Source organism: Papaver somniferum, chromosome 2 (assembly GCF_003573695.1).
Source record: "Papaver somniferum cultivar HN1 chromosome 2, ASM357369v1, whole genome shotgun sequence".
Classification (NCBI taxonomy): domain Eukaryota; kingdom Viridiplantae; phylum Streptophyta; class Magnoliopsida; order Ranunculales; family Papaveraceae; genus Papaver; species Papaver somniferum.
Window position 1 is genome coordinate 75,374,460 of NC_039359.1, and position 27,306 is coordinate 75,401,765.

Sequence of the window (27,306 nt, forward strand, 5' to 3'; positions counted from 1 at the left end):
TGGTAGAGGAGCAAGTTCGTATATCATATGCAAATGATTTGATGGGTACAAAACTTTTGTCAGAATAGTTCTTTTACTCAATCGAATAGAGTTTCTCTAAGAGTTTTAAATCACTTTCAAACGCTCTAGATAGATATTTGTCAGTTGATCCATTCTGAAAATATTCCTCAAAAAGATTAAGAGTAAATCTAGTGAGATCCCATTCCTTCGAATGTTGACTACGTTTTTTTAACCATCTTTTCTTAGAAGAACATTTATTTTCTCATTTAGACTGTTTTTCACCATCTAGAATTTTAGATGGAATATGATTATTACGAGTGACCATAGGTCTAGAAATAATAATCTCTGAACAGTCTTTAAAGGACTCTGGTGTGCATTACAGATGCCATGACAAAGTCTCCCAAAAAGATTTCCCATAGAGATAGACTTTTGAGGATCAAACAAACACAATTTTATAAGGTTTAAGGTGTTTGCCTGCTCTGATACCAATTGAAAAAGCGGGGGTCTAACAACCTCACCCAATATTTCCATTAGAAATATGTATGGACTAACTCCAATATACTTTCTAGAGAATCAACTAGACAGTCAGACTCAATCTAGATAAAAGTATATCAAAGAGTTAATATCTCGATCTCTCGATTTGATCTATACTCAAGCAAATAGAAATCTGCGAGTCTTTATCAAATACAAGAGAGATAACTTGGATGGTACCAAAGACCAATATCCAAGTGTCAATCAATTTAAATCAACAACCAAATGTTGGATATTTTAATTGATTGATCTTAACACACAACCTGTGATATTTCAATTATATAACAAAATATAATGAGGAATAGAAATAACACAGACACCAGAAATTTTTTTAACGAGGAAACCGCAAATGCAGAAAAACCCCGGGACCTAGTCCAGGTTGAACACCACACTGTATTAAGCCGCTACAGACACTAGCCTACTACAAACTATCTTCGGTGTGGACTGTAGTTGAACCCCAATCAATCTCACACTGATTCAAGGTACAGTTGCGCTCCTTACGTCTCTGATCCCAACAGGATGCTACGCACTTGATTAGCTGATCTCACCCACAACCAAGAGTTGCTACGACCCAAAGTCGACGACTTTAATAAATAAATTTGTATCACACAGAAAAGTCTAAGATATAGATAAATCTGTCTCCCACAGATAAACCTAAGAGTTTTGTTCCGTCTTTTGATAAAATCAAGGTGAATAGGAACCAATCGGTAACCCGGACTTATATTCCCGAAGAACAGCTTACAATTATCAATCACCTCACAATAATCTAAATCGTATGGTAGCGAAACTAGATATTGCGGAATCACAAACGATGAGACGAAGATGTTTGTGATTTCTTTTTATCTTGCCCTATCGGAGATATAATCTCAAACCAATATGGAACTCATACGATAGAAAATGGCAAGATCAGATCGCTCAACTATAAGAGAAGTAGTTTCGTCTGGATTCACAATCCCAATGAAGTCTTTCAGTCATTAACCTACAGGGTCTCGAGAAGAAACCTAAGGTTAAAGGATAACTGACTCTAGCAAAACCAACTAGTATCACACAAGAGGTGTGGGGATTAGTTTTTCCCAGTTTCTAGCTGTCTCATTTATATAGTTTTCAAATCAGGGTTTGCAATCTAAGTTACCTTGGTAACAAAGCATTCAATATTCACTGTTAGATGAAAAACCTGATTTAACCAAGATAATATCTTTCAACCGTTAGATTGAAACTTAGCTTGTCACACACAAATGAAATGTATTTCATTTAGGTTTGAGTAACCGTACCTAAACGTGTACACTTAGTTGGTTCACAAATAGTTAACCAATGGTTAGCCATATAAGTACTTTCATATTAACTGCATTCATCTTCTTCACAACTAGTTCAAATGACTTCAAAAAAAAACTAGTTGAAGAGTTGTTCAATTGCTTAGTTTTTTATGCATAGACACAATTGAAAAAAATTCGTTTTGATTCACTTGAATCAATTCATGAACAATATAGCCACGGTTAGCAAAGATTGCATTCCTTATTGATTTACTGTTTAATTTCATGAATTTCCGATTTGAGAAATATAACCAGCTTGGGTACGCGTACGGGTACGTGTACCATAGCTACCGGATTTGAGTTTACAAACTTAGCAGAAATTTTTTGTCGAAAACTTCCGTGGGTACGCGTACCTAAGGTGACTGGTTTAACAATTTGCAAACTTACAAACTCAGCAGAAATTTTCGATTCGAAAACTTCCGCTGGTACACGTACCCAACCTGTCTCCTTCACCAATATCGTATGCTGGTTTCCGGCACATGGATTTATACACTAATGTGCGAATACACTATATATGCTTATATTCATAGTTGGTTACGTAATCTCAACTCTATATTTCAATCATTGAAACATTCTTCTATAATGTTATAACAGTCGTTATTCACAACTATTGTCATCAAAGTTATTTTCAAGATTGAAACGTCATCATGACTTCCGTCACGGGTTAAGATGAAAAGTGGTTAAAGCAAGATCTTACCAACACATATTTAGAGAAAAAGATAGGCGAGTAAACTCGACTCGAAATAGCAAATGTGTATGTATGAAAACTATCATACTTATACGACTTTATCTCAAGAATAGGAGATAGAGAGGTAGACTTTTGAGTGATAGATAAGTTCAAGTCTCCACATACCTTTTAGTCGGATGAATTTCCACTGGTTCCTTGAGTAGTTCTTCATCTTAGTAAGATGATCGACGTGGAGTCTGGAGCTCAACTACACTTAATTGTCCTAGTCCGAGACTTAGTTATAAATAATTTAGAAATCAAGACATATAATTTTGACAACTAAACTTGACAAACATGCTTGAGATAGCAACACATGCGAGTTCGACCAAGCAGTGCTCTAAAACTTGTGACCACTCCTCAGGGAATTACTTCGCTCGGGTGGTTATCGAGTTCAACCATCTGAGCTACGACTCAGTGGGTGGGTTGTTCATCCTATAGGATCACAAAAATTCTCACCATTAGTCACATGACCCTGCTAAAGAATATTTTTTTGGTTGCACAAAAAGTTTCAAGTGAAAATTATAGAAATTCCCAACGGTAAACATCATCTTCATATCTCAGTTTGAATGGTTTCCTAAATAGACTTGTTTATACAACATTACAAGAATATCCATAGATTTCGAGCTCGAATTTCGTTCACCGGATATTCTGAGGTATATGTGAACATATTTCAACTTTTAAATTAAACTAACGCTGTCAAAGATATTACTCTTGTGGCTTATGAGCATCTATGAATCTATAAGTAAAACTAGTCTCTATCACTTTCAACAAAATCAAAGGATGTAATAATGATAAGTTTGAACAAACAGAACCATAAGAAGAAACGCAGCCACAAATCCCAAAGCTATAAGGATTAAGATAGCCTTCTTGGAAAATTTGTATGTCGTTGGAATTGGATCCTTTGAGATGTTCTCCAAAACATGACAGGGACCAGTTGCTACATAGCAAGGGATTCCTAGAAAATCTAAAGATAAATTTAACTGTCAGGATTGAATAATTCGAATAAAATACAAACTTTATCAGTTAATGAAATTTTACCTTTCAGGTAGACACTTTAAGTTGGGAGGAACGAGACCCGAGAGGTTGTTGTTTGAGAAATTTCTATACCACAACAGGACTTAGTTAGGAGAAAATTTCAGTAAGCTCAGACATGCACAAGAATGACAGCAAATAAACCAGGGGGCCTCACAAGGAGTTGATATTCTGCAACTGACCCAACTCTTCCGGGATCTTCCAGATAGATTGTTACATGACATGTCCCTATTAGATGTAATAGTAAGATCAGAATAGTATAGATTAAGAAAAAGTAATAAACATTTGGTTTTTTGTAACTCACGAAATTCGTATGCTTCTAAGGTTTCAAAATTCTTCTGGTATCGGACCATCAAGATAGTTCTTACTCAAATTCCTATATGTTAAAAATTCACAAGTTAATTACTAGGAATTTATTTCGAAATGCAGAAAATATTCGGATCTTGGAATTTTTACTGACAAGGTAATGAGATACTCCAGGTAACCAACAGAAGACGGCGCAGGTCCTGAAAAATCATTGTTCGAAAAATCCCTGGTAATCATGACCTTATGTTAGATTAGAGACACTTTACCAGGAAAAAAAAAGAATCAACCTCTTTAGACTTACAGTGTATCCATATTTACGATGCTCCTAATCTCTTAAGGAATCCGTCCATTAAAATGATCTGTTGATAGATTTCTGCAGATTACACAGAACTATATACAGTAAAACCTCTCCGGAGGAATACTCTATATAGGAATAAACTCCATATAAGAATAAGAATAAACTCCATATTAGAATAAGTCATAATAATTTTTCCTGGTCTCGTCTTAAGAAACCTACCTTCATATAAGAATAATTAACATTATAATATAAATATATAGCACTTGTTATACATTAAAATTTAAGATGAAGCGATTCTTATAACCATGTTACAAATTTGTTTTGCTTCAAAATGGATTTTTTGATTTTTTGTGCACGGCTTAATACGAATATATTCATACTCATTTGGTTTCATTTGTTAATTTTCGATGTGATAATTGTGATATATGTGAATTATTTTATTACTGATTTTGTATTTATATAAGTATTTAAAAAATCCTCATTTAAATAGTTTTTATATATACTTAGACACATTTTGTGTTTCCTATGCATATCCATGAATATGCCCAAATACACATATGAAAAAAATTATATTGGTTTATTCAAGTTAGACCCTCATATAAGAATAGCCTCCATATAAGAATCTTTTTTTGTTGCCCCTAGGATATTCTTATATAGTGGTTTTACTGTATAACAAACAAGGATAAACAAAGCATTGATTCTAATTAGACACTGAGAGAGCCTAAAAAATACTTACATGTAAGTTAGATTTCTTAAATTCTTGAATCCAGAATTGATATAACCATTTAACTTGTTGTCGTAAACATTACCGAAGACACCAGATAACAAGAATGAGAAACCTACTTAGCACACAAGGTAAAATACATTTGCAAAACCAATAAACTCACAGCCGATTAAGTGCTATGCACGAGCTGAAATACTGCAATGCAAGAAAACAGACATGGAAAGTGCAAGTACAATTATGCCATCAAAAGTAGAATTAATGATACATACAACATAGTAAGGGCTTGCATATGGCCGATCACCTCTGGAATCTTCCCAGTCGACCGGTTACCTTGAAGTAACTTAGTGAATGCATCCGATTACCCAATAAAATAAAACTAATCAGAATACTAATCAGCGGGACTTCAACTTTAAAACTTGCATAAGCAAAGTAAATAAAACAAGTAAAGAAAGAATGCATACAATAGCATAACCATTTGTAAATTAGACCCAATGCTATAAGGAATTTTCCCGGCAATCTGATTGTAAGAGACATCCCTGAAACTATATTGAAAGTTACCATACGCACGATAACATAGATCAAAAGGAAGTTGAACCAGTGATAGAGGTAAAACCAGCTTACAAGACTCTTAACCTTGTACAATTTCCAATGTTTTCAGGGATTGTACCACTTATGTTATTGGAACTCATATCACTGTGCATAATTAATACTGAAGTCAGATATCTAATATAAACTAAAACTAGTCATCTGATACATATAAGGAAACAATCTCCTGGTTATAGAGTTGTCTCTCAGGTTTCTGCAACACAATTAAACAAGTTATATGGATCACAACTCTTGCGGAAAAAAGAAAAAAAAAACTCATAAAACTATACTTACAATTCTTCGAGTTGTTTGAGCTTAGAAACTAAATAGGGTATCTAACCATATAAATCATTTACAGATAAATCCCTAGAAAGTATCAAACAACAAATGCACTTTACACATGAAGAAAATATAACTTGAGACTTCTTTTTTTTTGCAAGGCAAAGGTTATGATGTTTTATTGATAAGTATATAAGAGTATTACAAAGATTAAAGTACCCAAATACAATTTATATTCAGTTATACTTTTCCTTCCAGGATAACCTTCTGGTGGGTAATAAGTTGACTGAATTGGATAAATCTAAACCAATTTTAGGTTGAGACCTATAAGAAGATTGTGCTTTTGATCTCATTAATGGCTACTGATGCATCTCGTCCCCTTATTCTTTTCATCACCCTTTGATTTCTTTCTTTCCAGATCACCCATATAATGGAAAAATTTATAAGTGGTCATATCTTTCTCCCTCCGTTTTTCCCTCTTCTTTATTTTCATGCCAACAATTTTTGTTCCATATCTTTTCCTTGTACCCAATTCTGATTGTAGCATTTTATGAAATAATTCCATATGTATGTTGCATAAGAACAATGTAAAAAGATATTTTCTATAGACTCCTCCTCTGTGTTACAAAAGATGCATCTGGTGTTAGAAATCATACTTCCCATTTTGTTTAAATTGTCAATAATGGCAATTGCATTTTGAAGCACCATACACATAAAAAGTTGTACCTTGGGAGGCAAAAAGTTTATTCAAACATTTTTATAAGAGACTTGAGATGCCTGTAACATTTGTGTTGAATTTTCTTGAGAGCTTAGGATTTCATAGGAATCTTTGTTAGAGAATTTCACTCTAAATCGGCTGACAACTTCATCTGGAATGTTGGATAATACTGGTGGTGATCCTATATGCATAATCAGGTTCATGATATCTTGCATTTGCTCCATACTTGGATTCATGTTGAATTGAATGTCATATCTTCCATTTTGTATCATGTTCTGAATGAATCCATCTTTGTGTGTGGCTTTTTTGTAAGCCTCGGGGAATAAAGTCTTCAAATTGTGTGACCCCCTCTATATGTCATGTCAGAATCTAATTGAGGTTTCCATTGTTGATTGTAAGAGTTTAACTTTGTTCCACAATTTGTCTTGATTGATTCCTTTCCAAAAACCTCTTCCATGAGGTGTAGCCATATTTTTGGCCTACATATCCTCTTCTTCACCTATTAATTTTTACTTAATCACCTTCCTCCATAGTGCTTGTTTCTCCATTCTGAATCTCCAAGACCATTTCTTAAACAATGATTTGTTTGTTAGTCTAAGATTTCTAACTTCTAACCCACTGTTCCTTTTTGATCTACTTACTCTGGACCAGGTGATCCAATTAAATTTCTTCTACTCCGGTGTAGATACCCAAAGAAAGTTCCTCATAAATTGGGTGATATTTTTTTCTACACAAACCGGTATAGGAATGATGGACATAAAATAAATAGGTAATACAGCTAGAGTGTTTTTGATTAGTACCAATCTGCCAGCTTTGTTTAGAAATTTCCTCCTCCAAGGTGCAAGCTTTTTCTGGAATTTCTCTACGATGACATCCCAAATGATTCTTGTATCACATGTATACCCCACTGGCATTCCTAGATACTTGAGAGACAGCTTCTCAATTTTGGAACTTAGAATCTCTGCACAATCTTTAATCTTATTGTCAGCTCCAATGCTCACCACTGAGCTTTTCTGCAAATTAACAGGAAGTCATGTAATGGATTAATAAATGTGCAAGACTAAAAATAAACTTTCTACTTCTTCTCTTGCATCTACGAAGACCAATGTGTCATCACCAAATTGTGGATGGGATATCATCTCTTGATTGTTGATGTAGAAACCCTTGAACATATTTATCTCCATTGTCTTCTTCATTAATTTGATAAAAAATTCAGCTACTAATATAAACAAAAATGGAGACAAAGGGTCTCCTTGTCTCAATCATTTTTGTGGACTGAATCTTTTAATGGATGTTCCATTTATTAATAGAGAGTGTTGATCTGCATTGATGCACCACCATATCCATTTTCTTCATTTATCCCCAAACCCCGAAGCTTGTAATACATGATCAACTGTATGTCAGCTGATGTTATCAAACACTTTTTGAATATCCAGCTTGCGTGAGAGTCCTGGTTCTTTGCTTTTCAATCTCGAATCAGTAAACTGCCCTGATATTAGAATGTCATCTAAATTTTTTTTGTCCTTAATGAAAGCACCTTGACTATCTGATATCAACTTTGGAAAAACAGTCTTGAATCTTTCAACTAATATCTTTGAAACTATCTTGTACAAACTACCCACCAAACTGATTGGTCTGGAATCTTTGGGGGTATTGGATTCTTCTTCCTTTGGTATTAAGGATAAGAACGAGCAGTTAGTTCTGAAAAGGCGAGGGTACCAAATATACCTCAATCTAAAACTTTTCCTACCTATAAGTCCTATCTCCGAAAGTGATTGTCTATGGACTGAGTCGAGACAATACAACTAATCGGTTCACACTTCGTGTGATCGTCTATGGATACGAGATCGAGACAATACAACAACGAAGTATGTTTACTTGATAAGAGGTTCGGACTTAACCAAACACAATAGGATTGCTATCAAGTAAATAGTAATTAATGTTTGTGAAATTAACTTTAAATTATAATAAAGACAATTATAATTTCGGAAAATAAAAGTGAATGACACAGCAAGATTTTGTTAACAAGGAAATCTAAAATGCAAAAAAAAAAAACCGGGACCTTGTCCAGAATTGAATACTCTCGGGATTAAGCCGCTATACAAAATAAACCAACTTCGTATAGTTGAGACCAAGCAACTAAACCTATAGTTCACCTAGTTCCATCTGTATTCCCACGCCTCTGACCTTTAATAAGTCACGTACTTGGAACAATTCCTTTGGTTCGTATTCCAAACAGTAAAGGAACAACAAATTTGTTTGGTATCAACTCTCTTCAACCAAGTGATATGAGTTAGACAAAGGCCCTTCTGTTTATCTCATAGAAACTCCTTCATCGGGTCCTTAGATCTATCTTATGTTCAATTACCAAAGGTAATTGTTAAGATTTTGCAATCAATACTTCTAATCACAAAAAAATGTATTGATTCTGATCTATTAAACTAATCAATCTAATCTACCACAAGGATAAACCGATTATAGTATCCTCTATTACCGAAACAAGTATTGTGCACACCAAAGATTATAAACCCAAGTCAGAAATCTTCAATCTCTTCTTTGTTTTCAAATATTCTTAAATCTTCAATAAACTCCTGCACACAACAACTTGAATCTCTTGTGATCAATCACGCACAGAACGGAGTCTGTTAACAATGGATCCCTGTCGAAACTTCGAACTAGTTTGAGTGAATCTTATATCAGAAGAGAAGGTTATCAAGCATAAAAAAACTAGGTGCAATCAAAGTTCAACCACCGTAATTCAATCGAATCAATCGAAAACAAAAGATAAACCGCAATTATCTAGTTTTCCACCAACTGTACTAATAGAGCTTCTCAATCCCAAAGAAGACGTTAAACTGAGCGGCCGTAAGATATTTTGCCTAATTAGGTTACTCTCCTCTCCGAATAGGTTGCTTCACCATTAACAACACAACCGAGAAAGTTTGCTATCACGAAGGATTAGTTTGATAGAAATGCAAACTTACATATTTATAGACAAGGAAGTTTGGACACCAAGGAATTTCTAAAACCGAAAATATTATCAAGATATGCAATAAAGTCCAGATTCGGTTTTCATAATTCCTGGAAATGCTCTATCCAAAATATTGACCGAAAATATAATTGGAAAATTTCTAACTAGTAAATGCACATTACTAATTCTTATTTTCCATATATGAAATTAAAAACCTTAAATAAAATATTTTTAACTTATTTAATTTCGATCATGGGATTTTCTTTCTTTAGCTATTAAGGAATAACTTTGAACAATAAAATATAAGCATTACTGCACGTGTTCAAAGTGTGTCGACATCCTTACTTTATAAGTCCTTTTTCAATTTTACAATCTTGAAACCGATTTGCCACACTTACAAACAAGTTTAGAATTGGTTCATCTGAATTTCAAGAACTATGTGATCGATCAAGAAACGCTCAATCACAAATCATGGGTTTAACGGTTCTACCAAAACAAGTTTCGGCTCTACCTCCACGTGAGTACTGTGCATAGTTACACTAGCTTTCCAAAACTCGGTTGACTAGGTACTAGGATCGGTTCCCCACATATATATATATGGTATCTAACTTGTATGTGTTGCACATGTCCATAGTATCGGTTCCCCTTTTCCTAAAAACGTGTTGCAAATGTCCATAGGACCGTTTCCCTTTCTGGTATAAACCTTGTTGCACCTCATACAAGGATCGATTACCCATTGTGATGTGTTGCACCTCTTACTAGGATAGGTTACCCTTTACCCAGAGTTGGTCAAACAAATCACAAACTCGATCATACCATCAGGTGATTACTTAAGATAGGTTTCACTAATAAAAGTCATACTAATACATAAATCATGCCTTTGTGAATAGTTTTCCCAAGAACAAAAACAAGTCATGAGAGGTTGTACTAATCACACATATTGGTTTTTCAAAAGATATGCAATGAATAACAATACTAATAATGCTTGGCGATTTCCTTTTCGGTTCACAAAACAAGTTCATGAACTTACTTCCTTAAAACACATGTAAAACATTGTTTCCTAGGATGAAATCCTCACCTCATACCCATACATAATCACAATAGCATTCAAACGATTATGTCGATGTCTTATCTACAAAATTTAAAGGTTAAGCAATAAACCTCGTATTGTATTCCTTAATACTATGTCTATCTAGAGTGTTCATGCTTCGCAGTTTTGTTTTCAATATGCACGACTTTAAAGATACGTTAGGGAATGAAACGGTTCAAGTAAAATATCACTAACCTCAAGTAGAAGGATGATGTTGTCGTTGTAGCTCCTTGCTTATTCACTTCTTCAAGTCTTCGCAATACTTGTAATGTCTCGTATCCTAATACTTTCAATCTAACCTATACGAAGTTGACTCTAGTACATAATCAAGCGACTCTTAAAATGAGTTTTGGTTCACTAAAATATGAAAACCAAACTTGACATACCAACCCTTGGTGGGTTCAACCGAGCTATTCTCTAACAAGTTCTCCATGTCATTTTTTCCTCATAGTAGAACTCATGGATTGCTGCCATCAGATCTGATTTTATTATCTCCCAAGTTGCCTTGAAAAATTCCAGGTATTTCTATGGGAGACAAATTTATCTATCAGAATGGAATCTTCTGTGAGAGACAGATTAGTTTATAATTATTTGACTTTGGGTCGTAGAAACTCTTAGTTGTGGGTGAGATCAGTTAAGGGAATCAAGTGCGTAGAGTCCTGCTGGGATTCAGATGCGTAAGGAACGTGATTGTACCTTGATCAGTGGGAGATTGGTTAGGGCTCAACTACATTCTAGTCTGAAGTTAATCTTGTAGTAGGCTAGTGTCTATAGCGGTTTAATACAGTTTGGTGTTCAAATATGGACTAGGTCCCGGGGGTTTTCTGCATTTGTGGTTTCCTTGTTAACAAAATTTCTGGTGTATGTGTTATTTATTTTCCGCATTATATTTTATATAATTGAAATATCACAGGTTGTGCGTAGATCAATCAATTGGGAAACCCGACCTTGCTTGTTGGATAATAAATGATTGGCACTTGGATATTGGTCTTTGGTACCATCCAAGTTATTTCTCACATCAATCAGGCTCAAATATTCCTATATGTTCGATTGCAGATTGTATTGAGAGATTGAGATATAAATCTTGGATATATTTCCTTGATTGAGTCTGACTGTCTAGTATATTCTCACGGATTTATATTGGAGTTAGTCCATACAGATTGCCGAACGAATTATTGGGTATGGTTGTTAGACCTCCGTTTTCAGTGTAAATTTAAACCAAGTTCATGCAATGTTGTAAAATGACGTTCATGTAATGTTGTAGAATGTTATAAGGATGAATGATTGTCTTATCAGGTCAGGGTTTAGTATTATCTGTATATTGGAATTTCATAAATACCAATACAGGTTTTGTAATCTTTTTTTTTAATCCTGATAATATATTTTGCAACGTATATGTCTGCTGCTTTAATTATTATATGCATTGCATTAAGTCTAATTAAAGCGATGGATTAAGCAACGTTTGAAACGTTGCTTTAATTAATTTCAGTACGTTGCCAAAAAGTTTTGACGCCGTGTGGGCAACGGACATAAGTGTTGCTTAAATTGTTAGCAACAGAAATAAACGTGGTAAATTCAGTATTTTGGAGTAGTGGGCGGATGATATTCCTGAGGAGAAACCTTATGAATGAATATCAAACTGTGATGCACTTTTTTCCAAAACTAACAGTGATCATTTTAGTGAGTCAAATCTACTCCTGAAAGAATGTTTAGAAAAACTTGAGTTGGTGACAAAAGAAATCAAAAGTAAAAAGGGGAACTTAATAACTTAAGAAAATCATTGTCGTATAAAACTCAAAAGGGAAAGCCTTCAAGAAAAACTGGTTGACACAACTGTTTCGAAAGATGGAGATAATAAATTTGTTCCTAATCATCCAGCGTCGCCAGAAGCTAACAAAAGAAAAGACAATATTTCCTCAAAATCTTCTAATATTATGTTTTTTTCTTTTGTAAAAAAAAAAAAAAAAAAAAGGAAGAACATAAAGTAAGAGCACAATCCATAATGTTCATACATTATAACGATATTTTTGTTACCAGTGGTGAGAATAACTCTAACCCCAGCACACACTAATTGTGTTGAAAAATGCATCCTCACTTTTTTACCCAAAAATAAAAAAAAAAATCTCCATATATGAAGGGATTTGTAAGTCTGTTCTTTTAATAGGTAACAATAAACTCATGATCGATACCTTTCACTGTTTTGGGTTAAATATCTTCGATTTTCATAAACCAAAATATATCGCTCCTTAATTTTCTCTTATTTCATGATATATATCTTTCTTGTCCAAAAAGAAGACTATCTAAACAATAATGGAGACATCGGTGAAAGCGGATTCATCTCTTGATGATTTGGCATTATGTGCGCGCATTGGTCATGACTGAAGTCAAAATGCTCTATAACTTGGTAATCGACAAGATTCTCTAAGAAAACATATCCTTAATGTTAAAAGTTGTATTAAGGATCAAGAACTTATGATCAAGGATTCAAAGGAAGCACTTATTGATCTTCAGTCTCCACTGTTTGAGTTGAAAAAACATCCAAATGGAAAGGAAAGTGTTCGGAAGAATTTGAATCCGGACTTCGAAAGTGACGTCCTCAATAATTCTTGAAGACACACGATTTTTGGAGAAATAGACTAACCAGTTTTTGATTTATCTCATGAATTGTAAAAGTTTATTTAAATAAAACTCACTAACCCAGATTAGCAACAGAGTTATAGTTGTTGCTAATTAGCGAAAAAGAAAAGTTGTTGCCAAACTTTAGCAACTGTTGTTTTCTGTTGCGGATCTCGCAACGGCCGGGGTTATGTTGCTAGTAGAAACTGCGGAGATGATAAGCATGTGATTCACATGCTTTCATGTAACACTTTACAACTATTTTTCCACCCATATTTTTGTTATCCTTTTAAGTGTATTGATATACTTCCACCCCCTTAACTCCTTGACCCCTTGACCTTAAACAATTGGGACTTCTTCTACTTGTTTCCATCGAAGAGATAAGTTTCTCTTCAACCTGTTTCTTCTTCCTTACTTGCAGAGCATCCGCAACCGAAACATTTTCTTCCCCAACTATTTTCTCACTATTAATCTATATACAGTTTCTCAATCTATGTTTCTCTGTTTCATCTCAATCTCTTAATCTATATATCTCGATTTCTTCTTTTATTTCTCATATTGGTTTGGATTTTGATTTGGTTTCCGATTCATGTTATTTATTGGAAGTGATTAAGAACACCTAAAACCCAGAACACAGACTCTTCTCCAAATATCATCATTGGTTGAAGATGATCAAGATCTGGGAGATATGGGGTAACTCTCTCTTCTCTATTATTTATATCGATTTTCCCCAAAATATTAAATTATGGTTTCCAATTTCCTGTAATTTCGAGCTTTTTCAACCGATTTTGTGAACTGTAATTTCAATTAGGGTTTCGCTTAAAGTTAGCATTGTTTACCTGCTTTTAGTGGTTTTGAGATCTGTTTTACCTTCTTTTTTTCTTCTGTTTTGGGGTTCCGCAGGTTTTCTACCATTTGGGTGAACTAAATGATGTTTCAGCAGTTTTGTTATGAGCCACTTGTTGTGGTTGGTACTAACTGGGGTGTTGGTGATTGTAATTCAACTAGATGATTTTGTGTTTGTCAAATTGTAGTTGTTTGTGGGTATTCAAATTTCTAAATGGACTGCTGCTTAAGCCTAAAGTTTAACTTATTGCAACGGTTGGACCGTATTGATGAGCCTTTTACTAATGAGGAGAATGAAAGAGACATGGAAGATCAAAAACATCACCAAGGTTTCCACCCTACCCTAAAAATTCCTTTTAATTTCTAAGAATGAGAGCATACACACTCAAAGACTTGAGCATCACATAGAATGAGTGATGTAAACTAATTCTATATCGTTCCCTTTTTCCTATTTCAGCTGATAGAGACAACATCACCTTATTTAACCCATTTGATTCAAACCAGCCAGAGCAACATCTATGTAATTGTTTCGAGAGGTAGGGAAACCAATTCTACTATTGCATTAGTCATCTACACATCTGAAGAAAATTCACTTTATAGAAGCTTTGTTTCAGTGTCTACCTTAGTTGTGTTCTTTTGTTAGGTTCTGAAAGAAAAATATGATTAACCACTTTTGTTGCTTGGTATGTTATCAGTTTTGCATCTTAACTCTCATACAGGTTTGATATTGAAGGATATGAAGACATGAATGCAAATTTCACTTCTCATGAGCACTCTCAGATGCATACTACTCATATACCTTCCCCGCCACCAGAAATTCCTCAACCAGGTTAACTATTAAAACAATTGCATGTTTCATATTAGTCATCCATTGTTTTAAATGTTTGGCTGACAATTTCTCCTAAACTTACTTTTAGTCCCTATGGAAACTGATGGCATGAGAGATGAACATCCTGAAGGTCCAGAACCACATAACAGTCAACAGGCTGATGAACGTAGAGATGACGTTCAACGGGTAAAAACTATTAAGCTTAAGCACTTTAAACCACTCTAATTACTTGTATTCTTTGTTAAATGATTTTTTAACTGCATATATAACTCTATAACAGGTACAAGAGGATGAGGTTAAGCCGGTGATAATAAAGGAGAATACGAGAAGAAAAAGACCGGTCCAGCTTGCTATGGATTTTGAACCTATCATCGGGGGCGCTGTTTACTAGAGATGGCTTCAGGACGCCTCCAACATTGTAGGAAGAAAGAAGGTTCTAATATTATGCCGCCTTCTATCAAAATCTATGACTGAGAACGAAACTTAGTGACTTGTGCGGTCTTTTCATTGTAGCTAAAAATCCCTTTGCGCTCAATTTTTTTGTTGCAGAGAGCCATATGTATCACTAGAATGAAGATAGCACAGCTTATGGACATCCCTCCTATGGATCTTGTAATGGGGTTGGCAGCAAAGTATACCACAGAGATCTATTATCCGAAGCCTCTGCTAGACCTATATATGAGAAGCATCCAGATTCGTCCACCTCATGATTCCCCTGCTGGTCAGTCTTCAGTCATTTGCTTTCCCTAAATGCTCGCAAAGAAGATAGAAGTAACTGATATTTTATTACTCTGCAGGAAGTACTTCAGGACCCCAACCACCTGAACCAGTATCACCATTTGATGAAAATCCACTGGAACTGGTAAGCTAACTCCATCCATTTATGTGCTTGTTTCATAGTCAAAACATACTCTGCACCTGACATGCGAATTTTCTGGATATGAAGCCTGTTGAAGATCTGCAGCTTGGTGTTTGAAAAACCCATTTCATAATCTATGAAAATTTAAGTAAATCCTTTTTTCAAAGTGGCTTTATAGTTTGTAATACTCTTTAAATGTATTTCAAATTTAGTTTATGTTGTACTTGGCTACATAATTCATTCTGCCATTACATTGCTTTGAAAGGTTTGTAGTACTTGGCTACATAAATTGTTCCATCAACATGCAGGACTTTTACCTGAGCAGATTATAACCATGTCCTTCGAGTGATGTTAAGTATTTGCATGGTATACAGTGATGTTAAGTACTTGCATGGTATACTCAAATCCATTGCAGGCATTGAGGTAAGGGAATCATTGCTCTCTCTCTCTTCTCGCTGTCACCAGTTATACATGCCTTATTTTTTATGTTTGATCGAGTGATTTGATTAAGTAAACCTCATGATATACGATCGATATTTCTTTTGTTGGCCTTTGTAATTGTTGTTTCTCATGTGAGCTAAAGTTTGCCAATTATTTCTTTTTAGCTGTATGCAACTGGCAGAAGCACATTCCAGGCACCATCGCGCCACAACAATTTTTATCAGATTGTTTCATCAAGAAACATGCACATTGAGAAGCAGTTCCAGAAGTTATATGTAGAAGTCCACCTGTACTCATGTCGGAACCTGCCCTCTTATAGATACAAGAGATTTCTGGTAGGCTTACATCTCCCGTATGTTGTTATTTTGTGTCAGTATTATTTAATTTCCGTTATGCAACTGATGTACTTCCTATAGTATCTTATCAACAACGACATTGTTAAGATTGAAAATGTATTTTTTGATCTGCAGGCTTCAAGTCATTATGTACTTCAACATCTCTTGGGTGTAAGAAGATCAGTTGGTTGGCTTTTCTTTATATTCATATATGTTGGTAGCTATCAAGATACCGACATGTAAACTTATTAATGGTACAGTACTGCTTTAACTGAAAGCTTAATATTGTGACTCCAAAAGACATGGGCTATTAGTGGGTGTCCTAAATTGAAAGATGCTTGCTAAGGTGATAATATTATAACATGTTATATAACTACGGAAAATATTCCATTTTCAGTTCTTATTATAGTGTGTTATTAGGTTTCGTTAAATACTCGATTAAATGAGATTCATGGATTTTCCTTGATACTTCTTCTTATACTTGCGCAGAATTCCAACTCTTTACCGTTATCCAAATGAATGAAGCTTTCACCTGCGTACATAAAGCACAGGGAATACGTCTTCCTTACTTCCGTTCCATGAGCACTAGGTGCGATTACTGAAACTCTAATGTTAATACATTCACTCCATGTCAGTTGTATTAGACCTTCAAATCTTAAATATTTGAGATTATATTCAAATGCATCATTCATTTCATGACTCAAATTCACGGCCTTGTAGCCTTATCCTCAAACTTTACTCTTGCAGTATTAAGAGTCCCTGGGATGGAAAAACTTATAAGTTAATTGGAGCAGAGGTATTCATACTTGCCCTCTTATGTGCAATGAAATAGTTCATGTATTCCATCTTAAGTGAACAGTATGAGCAGGTACTTCATGTATTTGTATTTTAGTTTTTTTTTTTGCCTTAGAAACATCCAACAATGAAAAATACTTTGGAAGATTCCTTGATGTAATTTGAAGTTAATAGATATATCCAAACGACAGTTCTTGTTATGTCATGGCTCTTGTGTTGTGTTTCATAATTTAATTATGATTTTATGTTGAATGTGAGGGTTATTTGATTGATTGAATTATCAGAACAGAAAGAGTCGGGGAAATTGCAGGGATAGGGTACTGCAGGACAACTGGGTCAACGAAGACTTGACCTTTTTTTTTGTCGCGAAAAACTTAGCAACGGCAAAATTGTGTTGCTAAATCTGAACCAGAACAATTGTATTCTGTTCTAATAAAAAATATACTGGAATAACCTAAAAGTAGCAACATAGTAGCAACAGTTTATTCTTGTTGCTAAACTTTTGTTTCGCAACAACTTTCTTCTGTTGCGACTGTCGTTGCTGACTAAAATTAGCAACAGAGCTAGAGCTGTCGCGAAAAACTGCGACAGGGTGTTTAGCAACGGCAAAAATCTGTTGCAAGCCCGGTCAGCAACAGTTTTAAGCTGTTGCAAAACATTAAATTTGGTGTAGTGACTATCGATATTATTTATGAATAAAATTATTATTTTACAATCTTTTGTCTCGGTATTTGATAGTTTCCGTTTGCATAGCCTCTGTTAATGAATATCTTTTTTCTATTACTTTCGGATTGGTGAAATGTTTAGTTTCGGTTTTTATTAACCTAAATATTCGATCTCATAAATGCTTTTATGATTTGTGTGTGTTAGATCATAGCTCGGTTGAACTCACCAAGCGCTGGTATGCCCTTATATTTTTGTATGGGTTTTGGGTTTAATGTGACTCCGTTTGGAAAGACTTAGCAAACTGCTCTTTGTTTAGTGATTATTAAATTTTGTTTAACATGATTGATAACATATGTGGGTTTTTTGAGTTAGCTGCAATATCTTGTACTGTCTGCAAGACTTAGCCCAATATGTTGTCATCTTGCAAAGAGTAATCAGGTGAAAACCAAAGTATTCGAACCCAAATTAGGAACCACAAGCAAAAACTCTTCAAAATTCCATAAAAGAGAAAGCTAGAATCCGACAAACAAGGAAGCAGAGAACCGCACAAAGCTAAAAACTAAACCTAACTAAGAACATTTCAAATAAAAATAACCCCAGGTCTAAAATTAAAATCACCAAATTAAAAAGGGAAAAACACTTGTAATCAGCAAACCAAATTAAAACTTAAAAACTAGAAACCTTGCTCCCAAAGTTCAGAGAAAAATTTTAAAGCACGAATTAATGTTTTTTCTAGAACGCACAAGTGGGAGATATACATTTTAATTAGGGGATATGACAATAAAAAAATAATGACATTTTGACGTAATTTTCAAAACCCCTTTTTTTAATTATTATTATTGGATAAAGACTATTATTACAAGAAACTAGTTAGAAGCCTAACAAGCTAAGCTCCAATAGCGTACTACTACACTAGTTGAATAGGCTGCCATGCTATCCTACCAGCGAGCCTCATGAGGAACCAACCAATGAGGCAAACTAACTCTACCTTCCATGTCAAATTCTGCAATATTACACCATCGGGGACTCGAACCTGGGATCTCCTGGTACGCATCAAACCTTTGCACAACGAGGATGACCAGCTGAGCCATAAATATTTTTTTTTTAATCAATTTTTTTAATAGATTTTATTTTATAGCTTTAAAAAAGTTTTTCATCATCTACGTCAAATTTGCCCGAAATCTGTTGGGAATCGATGAAGATTCAACATAATAGTCTGAATGCAACATGAAAAATATCAAAAATCACCAATCTTTGGTGATCAACTAAAAAAATATCATTTTAAGGAAAAAGAAAATTTTATTTAGCATTTTTATCAGAAATTATTATTTTAATCTATTATAAGCGTAACCAAAATTGTAATTTTTTTGATAACAAATAATTAAGATTTTGATATCTACGAGTTCTCAAACAAGTCTTATCATAGTTTGTAGTATTTATTTAAATCATTACGACCGATAGTTATTTTCTCTCGTACCGTTTGGCACAAGTTATTTGTAGTTATAAATAACACATTAAACTAATCTCTTCTTCTCCATTTTGCCGGAGTATACTGGTTTTAATTCCAAATCATAAAATTCAAATCAAATAACTTAAAAATCACTCTTTACTAAAGTTGACAAAATCTTAATTTGTAATCTCCATTGAAAAGAAAAAGCAACCAAAATCTAAGAATACTGCTTATTTTTCCTTTGTGAAATTACCTATGTTTTTATTGCCCTTGAAATAGACTAGTTGAGATTTTATTTCAGACTCAAATATTGTGCAAGTAGAGTGGGGATGCATTGACAAAAGGACTTGTCTTTGCATTATTGTTGTAAAGTAAACAATGGCAACTATTTTGACTAAGCTATTCCCACATAATTCTTCTAGTCTTGGTAAATTAGGTGCAATGAAACTGAGATATATAAGTTTTAAGGGATATTTTTCAAAATTTTGTAAACATTGAAATACCTAAGTTTACATTAGGTTAGCTCACCATTTGAACCAAGTCAATTCAACTTTCAAAGGTGATTGGGCTTATGGTTCACGCGTCATGAACTTAAAATTGCAATTGGGATTGTTGACAATGACACCAGAGAAAAATTGGTCGGTAAAATTTCTTAAATGATTTTGTCAGAGATTTCCCATTGTGGCTAGGACTATAAATTCAAAGCACAGTTCCAACATCTATCTTACAAATACTGAGATAATTGCAGCTCTCTCCTTTCTTTTTTTTCCTTGTAATTCAATCAAATTTTGTTCTCACGTGTTTCTTCTCTCAAACACCTAATAACTATGGCAGAGATTCTTATGAGCGGTGCAACGGGTATTCTAAAAAAGCTGGTGGGTGTTGTTTCCGATGACATTGGTTCCGCTTTTGGTGTCAAAGATGACTTGAAGAAGCTTCAAAGTACCTCTGAAATGATTCTCGCTGCGATTGCCGACGCGGAAAAGAGGCAAGACAAGGAAGAACTTGTTAGACTTTGGTTGAGAAAGCTCAAGGGAATTGCTTATGATGCTGACGACGTGATTGATGAGTTCTCTTATGAGGACATCCGTCGTCGCTGTGATACAAAGGATAGATTGAAGCGTAAGGTACTCAATTTCCCTTCATCTTCAAGCCTTCCATTTACATTTCGCTTAAAAATGGCTAAACAAATTAAAGATATTAATAAGAGATTAGAAGAAATGTTGGAAAAAAATGGGTTTCACAAAGGATGAATGACACAGAGAAGAAAGTGTTGCACTCCAAAACTTTCAAGGCTTGTATAAATTTCTTTTAGACAAATATTTCTACCCTCCCAATAACAATTGGCGATTACAACAGGTATGCGAAATATTGCCTTCAGGATACAATGAAAGCCCTGCAACGAAAACTGAATTCAAGGTTTGTACCCCTTGATTCAATCAAGAACACACAAAGAGATTTCTGATTTCTGATGATGCTTTTTGAAACAGAGAAAACAGATTGATTTTTTCTTATATCTTAAACGAAACTGGGAGAAGCTATTTATAAAGGGTTTTACACCTGTTGGGAATAGGTTTTTATTCGCCAACAGGTTTCTATTCACGAAACGTCAGGTTCCTTCATCAACAGACATCAATGGTGTCTTTTGGATTCGAAATTTTCGAACAGGCTTTTATCGGCCAAATAAAACCGTCAGTTCAAAAAATTCTTCCGGGGGCGTTGCCCCCTTGAAACCCCCACCAGGGGCGGTCTCCCCTGGACCCCCACGACCTGACCTGTCAGGTCGACCACAGCCTGGGGGGTGATGCCCCCCAGGACCCCCCTTTGGTTAGCGGCGTTGAAAATATTCCAACAAGAAATAACACAACAAATGGGTAGCTTACAGTTGGAAAGTACTACACCTAATCTTGATGGTGAAACTACTTCACATTTGGACCGAGAATTCACATCCCATGTTAACGAGTCAGAAATTGTAGGAAGAGAGAATGCTGAATCCCACATAGTGAAACTTTTAACAACCCATATCGCATCTTCTTCTTCTTCATCTCCATCATCATCATCTTCTGAAAACATTTCTGTAATATCCATAGTGGGTATGGGGGGGCTGGGTAAGACAACACTCGCACAACTCGTTTACAAAGACGAATGGGTAAACAAAGCCTTCGTGATAAAAATGTGGGTCCATGTCTCTGAAATTTTTGATATTGAAATCATCTTAGTAAAATTAATGGAGTCCATTACTCAAACTAAGTTCCATAGGCTTTCAAATTTTCGTGTACTAGTAAATAAAGTTCAAGAAGAGTTAAATGGGAAAAAATACTTGTTAGTATTAGACGATTTATGGAACGAGGATTCAGAGCAATGGGGGATCCTCATGTCTGTGTTGCTCGCTGGTGGTCCAGGGAGTAAGATATTAATCACCACACGTAATCACCAAGTTGCATCTGTTGTTGAGGGGAGTATTCCACCTTACAATTTGGATCCACTACCAGATGATGCATGTTGGTCTATTATTAAACAAAAAGCCTTTGCTCCTGGTGGAGCATTTGATGCTCCAAAAATGTCAGATATCGGAGAACAAATGGCAAAAAAATGTTGTGGTTTACCACTTTCAGCAAAATTTCTAGGAGGTCTAATGCACTTAAAAAATAAAGAAAGTGATTGGATATCAATTAGGGATGATGATATCTGGAACACATCAAAAAGCAAAACAAAGATCCTATCTGTATTAAAACTAAGTTATAATAATTTACCATCTCATTTGAAACAATGTTTCTCATATTGCTCAATCTTTCCCAAGAACTGGGAGATTCGTAAAGAAACTTTGGTTCATCTTTGGATGGCAGAAGGATTTCTAAAACAATCTAATATAAGAAACAAGAGATCTATTGAAGACTTTGGACGTGATTATTTTGAAAGTCTGGCGTGGAGCTCCTTTTTCCAAGATTTCAAAAAGAACGAACTGGGCAATATTGAGACATGCAAGATGCATGATCTTGTGCATGATCTTGCACAAGATGTTCTTGGGGAAAATGAAATCATGTCGCTCAAGGCAAGTAAGCTTACAGATGTTTTCAAATTTTATCGGTTACACTTAGATTTGGATGAACACATATCAACAACATTTCTGAAAAGCGTAAGTGATGTGAAGAAGTTGCGGACACTATTTATCCCTGAAGGTTCAGACCTGGATCCGTCTATATTCTCAGAAAATAATCTCTTACGTATCTTACATGTGGGTTCTTCACCAACTCCTTCTCTGCTAAAGTTGTCTTCTTTGAGGGTTAAACTAAAACATTTAAGGTACCTTCGCCTGACCCTCCTTGATCTTAGAGAAATAGAGGATGATCACTCCATCAATAAGCTTTATAATTTGGAGACGTTGGTATTGAGTAGAATAGCCGGGGTTCAAAGTCTACTTACAAACATTCAATCTTTACAAAAATTAAGATATCTTGAAGTCTCGTGGACAGATATGATAGAACAACTACCTGTTTCTGTCACAAGTCTTTCTAATTTGCAAACCTTGGATCTCAGTAATAATGGCTTATTGAAAGTCATTCCCAACTCTATCTCTGGTTTGAAAAATCTAAGATTTCTGAATTTGTCATTCAACCCAATCGAAGAATTACCTGTTTCTATCACCACTATCTCCAATCTGCAAACACTAGACGTCAACACCTGCAAAAGTTTAAAAGCCTTACCAGAGTATGTTGCAGATCTTTCTAATTTGGAGATATTTAATTTCAAAAACTGCCCATTACTAGAAGCATTACCCAAAGATTTTGGATCATTAGCACAGCTAAGGTTCATTGACCTAGAGGGTACTCAAATCAGAGTATTACCCGAGGCATGCACTAACCTCAACAATCTTGAGTATGTGAATCTTGGGGAGTGTGAGCTTTTCAAAGAGGTAACGAATTGGATCAAACTAAGACAGTTTTATCACAGGGGAACACTAATGGTGGGTATAAGGAAATTAGTCTTCCTGCAAACACTGACTTACAAAGTGCGGGAAAAAGTTATGAACGAGCCTGAGTGCAATGATGGTATCGAAGAGTTGGCGAACCTAAACTTTCTTGAGGAGCTAGCTATTGGGGGTCTTCAAAACGTGAAAGACCCAATAGATGCTGAAAGAGCAAATTTGAAAAGAAAGCACTATCTTCGTCAGTTAGCACTAGTTTGGAAAGAAGTAGAAGAAGAAGAATCCTGTAATCATCTTCAAGTACTTGAAGCTCTCCAACCTCCTGCTGGTCTGAGATCATTGGGAGTTCATAATTTCTTGGGGTCGGGCCTTCCCAGTTGGATGTGTGTTCCAGATACTCTTATGAATTTGGATATATTGGTACTTAAAAACTGCAAAGAGATTAAACAACTACCTGCGTCTATTGGGCAGCTGTCACGTCTCAAGCATCTTGATCTTACAGGAATGTCTTTGAAGAGGCTAGATGTGGATGGATTTCCTTCCTTAATTGAACTCCATCTTAATGATATGTTACATCTAGAAGAATTGTGTTATTCGTACCATTGTCTTCAGGATCTGAGAATCAGAGGCTGCAAAAGGTTAACAGAAATCCCTTCGTTTCCTTCTCTGAAGATATTGTTATTAAAGAATAAGATCGACCCCAAGTTAGTTTGCTCAGTTGGGAGAAGCCAGACATCTCTGACAGGCCTATGGATCAATTATGTTGAGGATCTTATATATTTCCCAGTAAGCATACTCCAAAACAATTGTAATCTTCAAACTCTTCATATTTTAGAGTGCAGTCAGTTTCAAGGATTTCGAGTAACTGATGACGAAGATGAGAACGTGGCTTCTCTATATGGCCATGAACACTTCAGTGGCTCTCTTGAGAAATTAAAAATCTATGATTGCCCAGCTCTAAAGTTTCTTCCAGATTTACGAGGATGGACTTCTCTTCGGGAATTAGTCATCTTCAACTGCCCACAAGTGAAGGAGTCTTTAACCTATGATCTCAGAGAACTCTCCTCTCTTGAAAATCTGTTAGTTGATTTTATTCAAAGAGACATGCTGCTAAGAGATCCATCTGGTCCAATAGAGTTAATTAATTTGGTGGAGCTTTATTCATATCTTAGGCTACAAAGTTGATTTCATCATGTATATATTTCATTAATGTAGCATCTGAATTTTGGAAGGCAAAAGTTCTATCTTCATAATTTGGATAATGGCTAGTTTAGCTCATATATGTGCATGTGAATTCGTGAATGCAATATGGTTAATTATTTGGTTTTTGTCAAAGCTAATGAATCATTCTGTATCTTGAAAACTCTACAGTCAACCTTCTTGGGTACATAGAAATCAAATGGCAAACAAATCATGGCACAAAGACAGAAGCAGTACGAAAAGAGAAATGGAAAGTCTAGAGAGATTAAAAAGATGAAATGAGACTGATTACCTACCATAAATTCCTGCTTCTATTGCTTCGCCTGGTATTGCTGGTTACCTGACTCCTAAATCAGTAACCTTAAGGTGCAATAATGGATGGTAACTACAAGGCTCCTTTCCCTCTGAATCCAGGCAGCATTCCATCCACAGTACTCTCATGTTGTAATGTTGAAGTCCTCTCTACACCCACAACAATTTTTCAAATTAAATTTCTCATTTTCCCTTCAGTTCTGTAGTAACTCGAACCAATGTGGAAGGGACCGGCAGACGGCGGAATTAGATTGCAAAAAGATAACAATGAGGTTCACTTAATTATTTATTTATTTTGAAGCATAGAGGTTCACTTATTGGTTCTGTTGGTTTGAATTTTGCAAAACCAATCATGCAGGATAAGTCTCATGAGCTTCATTTATCAGCTGATCCACCAGAACCCACTGATAACCGATGAAATATGATATTCAGATGTATTGCAACTTATCATAGTTGTGTTAATGGATATAGCGTTGACTGTACAGCCAATCAGTAGCTAGTCCGACAGTAGGTTTGCAAGAGTCTACCAGTAAAGAACGTCGACCCCGTTCTGGTACTGGAAGGTGTGCTTATAAGCATCCGCTTACTAATCAGGTGTTGGTGGTGATGTATGTCATCTGAAATTGGGTTTCGACACCAACTTCTGAAGTGCTAGCATGAGAAAATTACATATGCTTCTTTTCCGAGCACGTTTGCATCTATCTGAGTAGAGAGCTTACCATGCCTTCCTCAGGGTACTCAAGACTGACATCTGGATGGACCCAACCCCTCCGTATTGCCTACATGTAAAATTGATTTCGATTCAACAATAAGTAAAACTGTAAAAGGAACTTAAAAGAGAGCACATACAAATTCTAGCAAAAGATAAAACCTGAACTTAGCAAAAACTTTCATGGGAATTCTGTCCATTGGACAAGCCTATAGTCAAGGAAACAAGTGGATTTACCTGCAACAGCTTCCACAGCACCAGCCGCTCCTAATAGGTCACTGATCACGGACTTAATGGAGAAAACTCTTAAATAAGCATTGGCATATGCTCCTCAAATGCTTTTTGCTTCGCTGCTCATTCGATTGCTTCCATACATAAGCAATTACATAAGCAATCTTGCTCCATCCACTATTTTCGCCTAATCAATCCCAAGCCAGCAGACTTTGAATTCTTAAAGAAACATTCCAGTATAACTATGTCAGGTATTTAGACCAACTCCGGATCCAACTTCTAGGGTCTAACATTGTTTTGAGCTGCAGTCACTTAACTGCCAAGGATTACAGCAACAAGTCAAGCAAAGAATAGGATAGTTTTGATTCAGTATTTCAATTCAATTGGAACTAGGGATTCCAATCAATAGATTATGAGTTTTAAACTTTTACTCAATCGGAATTGGGAGATTTCAAGAACAAGATCAAATCAGACTGTGAAATATTAAAATCCGAAGAAAACAATTTAGAGATAAGACTGAATATATTCCATTAGATTAATCAAATCAGAACACAGACAGTTCCAACATCCCAAAATCAAAACACACAGATCCTAAAATCATCCACAAACTCTAAGACCTCAAACAACACATTTACAGTTAGGCTCGTTCACCTCTGATTCTCCTAGCAAGTTGAATATCTTTAGGCATAATAGTAACTCTCTTAGCATGAATAGCACATAAATTAGTATCTTCAAACAAACCAACAAGATAAGCTTCAGCTGCTTCTTGTAAAGCTGCAACTGCTGAACTCTGGAATCTCAAATCAGTTTTGAAATCTTGAGCGATTTCACGTACTAAACGCTGAAAGGGTAGTTTACGGATCAACAGTTCGGTACTCTTCTGGTATTTCCTGATCTCACGAAGTGCGACAGTTCCTGGCCTGAATCTGTGAGGTTTCTTCACTCCTCCGGTTGCTGGTGCTGATTTCCGGGCTGCTTTGGTTGCTAATTGCTTCCTTGGGGCTTTTCCTCCGGTGGATTTCCGAGCGGTTTGCTTTGTACGAGCCATAGCTAAAGATGAACTGAGAAGATTGCAGAGATTTTTGATCGAAGAGACTGAAGAGATTGATTGATTTGTGAAGATTGGGGATCTGAATGGGGATTTTATAGAGGAGAAGATTTGGACGAGATTGAAATACAACAATCCGTATGAAACACTCTAAATCAATATTAGCCGTAGATAATATGAAAACTATAAATGTTCTATCCAATCCGTGTGATACCCTTTTAAACCAATGAAAAACGCGAAGGAACTTAAAGACCATTTTCCGTATGAAACCTTCTAAATCAATATTCGCCGTTGATTAATATACTCAATGTTTTCACCCAATCCGTATGACACCCTTCTAAACCAATGAAAAAAAGCCAAGGAACTAAGAAGCAAAATCCGAAGTGGCAAAATATTTTAACCCAAAACTTTTGATTGAGCATTAGTGAAATTTTGAGAGAGGGGTTTAGGACATTTTAGTGGTTAATTTAGAA

General features: G+C 35.3%; 3 protein-coding genes across 3 annotated transcripts; 2 read left to right on the plus strand and 1 right to left on the minus strand.

Annotated features, from left to right (window-relative positions):
• Window positions 1-20,235: 20,235 nt before the first annotated feature.
• LOC113351410 (putative disease resistance protein RGA3) lies at window positions 20,236-20,623 on the plus strand. The gene is made up of 2 exons (XM_026595400.1): window positions 20,236-20,535; window positions 20,606-20,623. Exons 1-2 carry the CDS (start codon window positions 20,236-20,238, stop codon window positions 20,621-20,623), a joined length of 318 nt encoding a protein of 105 aa, XP_026451185.1.
• A 655-nt stretch (window positions 20,624-21,278) lies between these two features.
• Window positions 21,279-24,518, plus strand: LOC113351411 (disease resistance protein RGA2-like). Its single transcript, XM_026595401.1, has one exon. The coding sequence runs from the start codon at window positions 21,279-21,281 to the stop codon at window positions 24,516-24,518; it is 3,240 nt and encodes a 1,079-aa protein (XP_026451186.1).
• Window positions 24,519-26,288: 1,770 nt separating this feature from the next.
• Window positions 26,289-26,925, minus strand: LOC113353551 (histone H3.2). The gene has a single exon (XM_026597114.1). It carries the CDS (start codon window positions 26,831-26,833, stop codon window positions 26,423-26,425), a length of 411 nt encoding a protein of 136 aa, XP_026452899.1. The 5' UTR covers window positions 26,834-26,925; the 3' UTR covers window positions 26,289-26,422.
• Window positions 26,926-27,306: the final 381 nt, after the last annotated feature.